General features: G+C 59.6%; 1 protein-coding gene across 2 annotated transcripts; it reads left to right on the forward strand.

Moving 5' to 3' along the window:
• Nucleotides 1-928: 928 nt before the first annotated feature.
• GCC1 (GRIP and coiled-coil domain containing 1) lies at nt 929-6986 on the forward strand. Of its 2 annotated transcripts, none has more exons than XM_082238828.1 (3): nt 929-1016; nt 2183-3256; nt 5344-6986. In XM_082238828.1, exons 2-3 carry the CDS (start codon nt 2213-2215, stop codon nt 6658-6660), a joined length of 2361 nt encoding a protein of 786 aa, XP_082094954.1. In that variant the 5' UTR covers nt 929-1016; nt 2183-2212; the 3' UTR covers nt 6661-6986. The 2 variants fall into 2 exon arrangements, with proteins under 2 accessions (XP_082094954.1, XP_082094955.1); XM_082238829.1 differs by lacking the exon at nt 929-1016 and adding an exon at nt 1273-1343.
• The last annotated feature ends 577 nt before the right edge of the window (nt 6987-7563 follow it).

A 7563-nucleotide genomic window follows, 5' to 3' on the forward strand; every position in this document is an offset into this window, starting at 1 on the left:
CAATCAGGAGAAGACCCACTATTTGACTACTGATTCCAAACCCTAAAAGGAATTTTATATAATTGACTTTTTATTTCTGTTCTTGGTATCTTGTTGTTTTATTGCTGATGGCTGCTGCAAATAAAGATTCATTCATTCATTCATTCCCGGAGGAGAGATGGTCAGCTGAGTGGCTCCTTGGCATCTGCCCAGCTCAGCTGAGCTCTTCGACAGGGGCGCCTCTGACCAAGGCGCGCCTGCAGGGGGCGCTGTCCGGCCAGGAATTTGGCCCTTGGAACGACCGGAGACACGAGGCGGTGCTGCTGCTGCTGCGTCTTCGGCGGAGGAAGGAGGAGGAGGGGAACACGTGTCTCGAGATGCGCATCCCGGGAGCATCCAGCTGCAGGCGCACCGCAGGGGGACGCTTTGCTAGCCGCCCAGAGTTGCTGGGGCATAAAATTATTAATATTAATATTAATATTAATATTAATATTTATTATTAATTTATTAATATTAATATTAATATTAATATTAATATTTATTATTAATTTATTAATATTAAAATATATTATTAACATAGTAATATTAAAATACATCTTTGCTAATAACAACAACAACGAAACAACAATATTATAACTATTATTATTATAACTATTATTATTATTATTATATTAGGATCCTTTGGGAGTTGAGAAATTTAAGAAACAAGGAAACTCAAACCTGCCCGGTGCCCCCGACACGAGCCCCTCCTCTTCTCCCGGGGTCCCTCGAGGCCATCCAAACGTCCCCCTCCCCGGCTCTCAATGCGCAGCCGCGCCCAGGGAACCCGGAAGCTGCCCATCCCGGCGCGAGTCTAAAAAAGCGACCGAGTCTATAGTACAGGCGTGGCTCCCTGGGCGCAGGCGCAGCGCCGCCTCCCGGGCATGCGCGGACGGGCGGCGTCGGCGGAAGTGGGAGCGGGCGGCGCAGGCGCAGTGCGGGGGGGGGCAGCTGCTGGGCGAGGGGCTTCGGGCCGGGGCCGCGCGGCGGGAAGAGAGGTGAGCCCCGCCCCCTCCCCAGCCCCGCCCCCTCGGACCCCCCCCCGGCCGGCAGCGGAGCCTCCTCCCCCTGCTGCTGCTGCTGCTGCCAGCCCGTGCGGGAGAGGCTGGGGGGGGGCGAGAGGGAGACCCCCCCCACCCCCTGGCAGGCCGCCCCCCTCTCCTGCCCCCCCGCCACACCTGGGACAGCCAACCGGGTCCTTTTCCAAGCGCTCCCCCCCCGCCCCGACCCCCTATCCCCATTGGCACCTGACCCTGCAAAGGGGGGGGGGCTGGCAATAGGAGCAGGGCCGGATCGAGGCTGGGTGCGGCCCTCAGCTCCTGAAGGTCAGGGGACCCTTGCTATGTCCAGCTGTCCTTTGCCCACAACAAACGGTCCCTGTTTTTTATGACGAATACAGTGGTACCTCGGGTTACAGACGCTTCAGGTTACAGACTCCGCTAACCCAGAAAGAGTACCTCGGGTTAAGAACTTTGCTTCAGGATGAGAACAGAAATCGTGCGGTGGCAGCGGGAGGCCCCTTTAGATAAAGTGGTGTCTAGGTTAAGAACAGTTTCAGGTTAAGAACAGACCTCCGGCGCTCATCTCGCTTTATTGGCCGAGGGAGCCAGTGGCGTACAGCTTCCGGGTCATGTGGCCAGCATGATGAAGCCGCTTCTGGCGAACCAGAGCAGCGCACAGAAACGCCGTTTACCTTCCCGCTGGAGTGGTACCTATTTATCTACTTGCACTTTGACATGCTTTCGAACTGCTAGGTTGGCAGGAGCAGGGACCGAGGAACCGGAGCTCACCCCGCCGCGGGGATTCGAACCGCCGACCTTCTGATCGGCAAGTCCTAGGCTCTGTGGTTTAACCCACAGTGCCACCCACTTTTTATACATCTCTGTGGTATACAAAGTTAAAATACTGAAACAGATTAAAATTCACGCCAACTTTCCAAGCACCTTTGGGCAGCCTTGTCTGCTTGACCTCAATCGGCAGGGAGTTCCGAAGGGTACTGAAGGTCTGACTTGGTGCAGGGAGGGTCTTTGGCTCTTGTTATGAACCCCGCCTGCTAGCCTCCCCTCGGGGCATCTGGTGGGCCTCTGTGGGGACAGGATCCTGGATGGGTGGTCGGCCTGACCCAGCTGCATGGCTCTTCTCACGCCCTGATGTTCCCTTGCAGCTCCCAGAGCCAGCCCAGCCCCCCGGCGCCATGGAGAAGTTTGGCATGAACTTTGGGGGCGGCCCCAGCAAGAAGGACCTGCAGGAGACCATCGAGGTGCAGAAGAAGCAGCTGCTGCAGTACCAGGGGCGCCTGAAGGACGTGGTGCGGGCCTACAAGAGTCTCCTCAAGGAGAAGGAGGCGCTGGAGGCCAGCTTGAAGGTCCTGTCTGTCTCCCACGAGGTGGACGCTGGCCTGGGCAGCGGGGTGGCCCAGCCCCCGGGGGTGGGTGGCTCCTCCAGCCCGGACCTGAGTGAGGACCAGAGCTCGGTCCACAGCGAGGACAGTCATGGGACAGCCGCCAGCCTGGCCAGCGTGAGGGGGGACCTGGTGGGCATGGAAGAGGGGACGGTGGCAGTGGCAACCGCAGTCTCTCCCTCGAAGCTGGAGGAGACCAGCAGCTCCGAAAGCAGCGGCGTGAGCTCTGGCAGCGGGGAGCTGATTGTGGGGGGCGCCGGTGAGTCGGACAGGAGAGTCCTGCAGCTGAAGACTCAGCTGGCCACGCTGACCAGCGCCCTGGCCACCGTCACGCAGGAGAAGTCTCGGATGGAGGCCTCCTACCAGGCCGACAAGAAGAAGGCCAAGCAGGAAATGGAGAGCGCCAGCCGCAGAGCCGAGGAGGAGAGGAGCCGGCTGGAGGCCGAGGTCAAGGAGGCGCAGGAGCAGCTGGCCGAGGTCAAGGCCCGCCTCATCGCGCAGCAGCACGACCGGGCGCAGGAGCAGGGCGACCACGCCGTCATGCTGCGGGAGCTGCAGCGCCTGCTCCAGAGCGAGCGTGCCCTGCGCCAGGAGGCGGAGCTGGGGCTGGAGGAGGCCCGCGAGGCCCTGGCCGGGAAGGCGGGCGTGGCAGACCGGGCGGAGGGGGCCGAGCAGCAGGCCCGGCAGCTGGGCCGCGAGGCGGAGGAGCTGAGGCGGGAGCTGAGGGCCCTGCGGGAGGAGAGCGCCCGGCCGGACCCGCAGGTGCAGGCGCTGCAGGCGGAGGCGGCCAGCCTGAGGAGCCACTTCCAGGCACAGCTGCTGCAGGAGATGCGGAAGGTGAGAACAGGGCGGGGAGCGGAAGGGGCTCTCTCTCCCAAGGGGGTGGGTTTGCCTTCCTTGGGGGGCCACTGTGATTCCTGCACTGCAGGGATCTGGACTACCGTATTTTTCGCTCCATAAGAAGCACCCGACCATAAGACGCACCTAGTTTTCAGAGGAGGAAAGCAGGGAAAAGATATTCTGAATCAAATGTTGTACTAAACTATTTAATAAACTACTGGTATATCAGAGTGAGACTGAGAGGGACAGGAGCTGTATGTTTGTTTAGTGTGCACTCTCAAGGAGCCAGCGGATCCGCTGAGATGTTGGGGGATTTGCGTAATTTCCCCCTCTCCCTCATCCCCTGCCCTCCCATCCCCAGAAGCCTTCCTGTTTTACCTCCTGGTTTTCACTGCGCTTGTGGCTCAGAGCTCAAGGTTGGTTTTGTTTTTGCTGCTGGTTGCTTAAATTTTATCCTTCCCAATCCAACCCCTCCTGTGCCCTGCCGTCCCTCTGCAGCCTCATTGCTCCATTTAGGGAGCATGTGGACCTTTGCTAGCTGAGGCTGCTGCTGCAGCTGTTGCTGGCTATGCACTGCTTTTAAAAGTGCCTGCTGGCTTTGAATCGCCTGCCTCCTCCCAGCTCACTGTAAAGCAAGCAAAGCGAGAGTCTCATAGAGCATGTAAGCGGCTCTCACTTTTCTTGCTTTCAGAGAGTGACAGATGGGAGCCACAGCTCCTCCTGGCTGTACAGCAAGCCAAGATAGAGCCGCGCAAAGCGGGACAGAAGCCCTGTAAGCGGCTCTCGCTTTGCTTGACTGACAGGAGCCATGGCTCCGACTCAGTGCATTCGCTCCATAAGACGCACAGGCATTTCCCCTTTCTTTTTAGAAGGAAAAAAGTGTGTCTTACGGAGTGAAAAATACGGTAGATGACTCAGGGAGTCCCTTCCAGCTCTGCAAGTCTGTGATTCCCTGCTGCGCGCAGCCCCAAAGCAGGCTCCGTCCTTTACCTACATGGTCCCTTGACTTCTCCAGCTCACCACAGGGTGGGGGGGTCACTCTTATTGGCCCCCTCCATGGAGGTGTTTGCCGAGGCCTGTGGACGTCATGCCAGCCTGGAGCCTTTGGGGGGGGGGAGAGCAGCCTTCGCCAGCCTGGTGGCCTCCAGATATTTTGGGCAGCAGCTCCCATCCTCTGTGAGGGCAGCAGGTTGGCCCAGGCTGGTGGCATGACTCCCTGGCAGAGCCAAGCGATGCTTCTCCCCCACCTCCTGGCCAGGCTGGAGATCCTCTCGGGCAGGCAGAGAAAGTCTTTGATAGTGTTTCTTGCTCATTCCTGATTAAGGTAATTGAGAAAATGGGAACAGGTAATTGTGGGACGCGGGTGGCACTGTGGGTTAAACCACAGAGCCTAGGGCTTGCTGATCAGAAGGTCAGCGGTTCGAATCCTCGCAACGGGGTGAGCTCCCCTTGCTCGGTCCCAGCTCCTGCCAACCTAGCGGTTCAAAAGCATGTCAAAGTGCAAGTAGATAAATAGGTACCGCTCCGGCGGGAAGGTAAACGGCGTTTCCGTGCGCTGCTCTGGTTGCGCCAGAAGCGGCTTAGTCATGCTGGCCACATGACCCGGAAAAACTGTACAGCAGCTCCCTTGGCCTATGCAGCAAGGTGAGCTCCGCAACCCCAGAGTCGGCCGTGACTGGACCTAATGGTCAGGGGTCCCTTTACCTTTTTATATTAATCAATCCACAGGCAGTTTAATAAAAAATATTTTTTTCGGACAAATGCCAAATAGAAAAACACGACAAGGTTGTCCCTTATCTCCATTGTTGTTTATTATGACTTTGGAGATAGTGCTTCAGACTATAAGGAGAAATAAGGAACTTAAAGATATTGAAGTGAGACGCAGAGTCTATAAACTAAGGGTGTTTGCTGATGGTGTGGTGTTGACATTGGAGCAACCTTTGGAGAGTGTTCCGAAAGCGTGAGAAGAAATCAAAAGGTTTGGAGACGTGGCAGGTTTTAAAGTAAAACCAGGCTGTGTGGGTTCCCTCTGGCCTCATCCAGCAGCCTCCTCTCATGTCCTTCTGTTTCTCCTCCCCCCGCAGACGGCTCAAGCGGAGGAACGGATCCAGCTGGAGGAGCAGCGGGTGGCCAGCTTGGAGGCCCAGATCTCGGAGGTCTCTGAGCTCCTGGGCACCTACGAGAAAGCCAAGCAGAAGGACCAGCTGGCCATCCAGAAGCTGAAGGACCGCATCGCCCAGCTGGACCTGGAGAACAAGACCCTGGCCATGGCTGCCTCCGGCCGCTCCCCGCTGGACCTGGCGGCCTTCGAGGAGAGCAGCCTGGACGTCAACGTCCTGAAGGACCGCATGGAGAAGCTGAAGGAGATGCTGCAGGAAGCCACCAAGCACAGCCCGGCCTCCGCCCAGGAGATCGAAGCCTTCTGCAGGCTGGAGCCCCCCAAGGGCGGCACGGAGACGGGGGACGGCGAGAAGGCCACCGCGGCCTACTACCAGCAGGAGCTGAAGCAGCTGAAGGAGGAGTTTGAGAGGTACAAGCAGAGGGCCCAGGTGGTCCTCAAGAACAAGTCGGCCAAGGACGGGAGCTTGGCCAAGGAGCTGGAGGCGGCGCAGGAGCAGCTGGCCAAGCTGAAGGAGAAGCACGTCTCCCTGCGGCTCTCCTGCGAGGAGGGTGCCCGGCAGCGTGGCCAGGAGGCGGAGGCCTGGCGCCAGGAGGTGTCCCGCCTGCAGCAGCAGCACAGGCAGGAGCTGGAGCGGAGCCAGCTGGGCTTCCAGGAGAAGGTCCTGCGCCTGGAGGAGGAGATGCACAAGCAGCGCGACCGGGCGCTGGCCGTCCTGGCCGAGAAGGACCAGGAGCTGGAGCAGCTGAGGGCCCTGGTGCTGCCCTACTACGGGCTCCAGGGGCCCAAGCAGGGCCCGGCCCACGCGGGAGGGCCCCAGAGCGGGGACCCGAAGGGGGACGAGGGCGACGTCTCCCTGGAGACCCTGACGCAGGCGCTGCACCTGGCGGCGCCCAAGGAGCCGGCCTTCCTGCTCTACACGGAGCAGCTGGCCCGGAAGGAGGTGGAGGCCTCGGCCCTGAAGAAGCAGAAGCGCAGCCTGGAGGCGGCCCTGCGGCAGCTGCAGGAGAGGCTCCTGGAGGAGGCCGAGCGCCACCGGGAGGAGGTCTCGGGCCTGCAGGGCCGCCTGCAGAAGAGCGCCCGGGACCAGAGCAGGGAGGGCGCCAACCTGGAGTACCTCAAGAACATTTTCTACCGCTTCCTGACGCTGACGGACTTGCTGGGGCGGCAGCAGACGCTGACGGCCATCTTGACTATCTTGCACTTCAGCCCCGAGGAGAAGCAGGCCGTGCTCAGCCAGGCGGGGGGCGCAGGCAGCTGGTGGCCTTCGGGGAAGAGGTGAGCCCCCTGGGCTGCCGTGGGGCCGGCTGCTCTGCCCAGAGGGTGCCCCTGTGCCAAGGAGGTTGCGGGCCTGGCAGTTCCTCTTCCCGCAGCTGTGGGCTCTGAGCGCCTTTCTGCTGCCAGGATCCGCCCAAGAGCCATTTCTTGAAAGGGACCACGATCTGGGAGACGGGGGGATTTTGAATCAAGTGGGGTTTTTTTGGGGGGGGGTGTCTTCTTTTGCCAAATGGGGGAATTCGTGCAGGCTACATTTGGGGTTTTCTTCTTCCTGCCTCTCAAGCTTCAACTTGGTTTGTGATCTGCAAATAAAAAGGACCAGCAACCAGAGACTGTGCTGTGGGCAAATGCCTCTTGGTCTTTTGGAGCAGGATGCGGCACGTGGGGCACCCAGGGGTGGAGCTGGGGTGGGGGGGGCAGAGGAAGAGGGCCAATCTCCAGGGTGAAAGGGCTTCTTCGACTTGGGAGGTGGGTAAACTCAGGGAGAGGAGCCCAGCCTCTCCACATCATGGGGGGGGGGCATGTGGCTCTGCTGACCAGGCTGGCCCCCATCGCAGGAGGGTGGGGGGCAGAGCACCCTGCGGATTTGCCAGGCGAGGGCTCAGCGCTCGGCATCCCCAGCTGGAGAGGGCCGGGGGGGGGGTGTCGGGCTGGGAAGAGCTCCCTGCCTGAGGTCAGAGGGGCAGAGAGTTGGGCAATGTCCCAGGATCTGAATCTCACACTGAACCCTCCAGGGTTTAGGCAGTGGAAGCTGCCGTTCCTGCAGTGCAGGGGGTTGGGCTGGATGACCGGACGGGTCCCTTTCTAAAGTTCTATGCATCTGTGAGCATCTTTCGGGGGACAAGCTCCAGTGGCCGTACTCTGGCTGAACACCCAGCCCTGGGATTGGGAAGGCCCCGTTGTGGGT

Source organism: Podarcis vaucheri (genome assembly GCF_965113315.1).
Source record: "Podarcis vaucheri genome assembly, chromosome: 10".
Taxonomy (NCBI): domain Eukaryota; kingdom Metazoa; phylum Chordata; class Lepidosauria; order Squamata; family Lacertidae; genus Podarcis; species Podarcis vaucheri.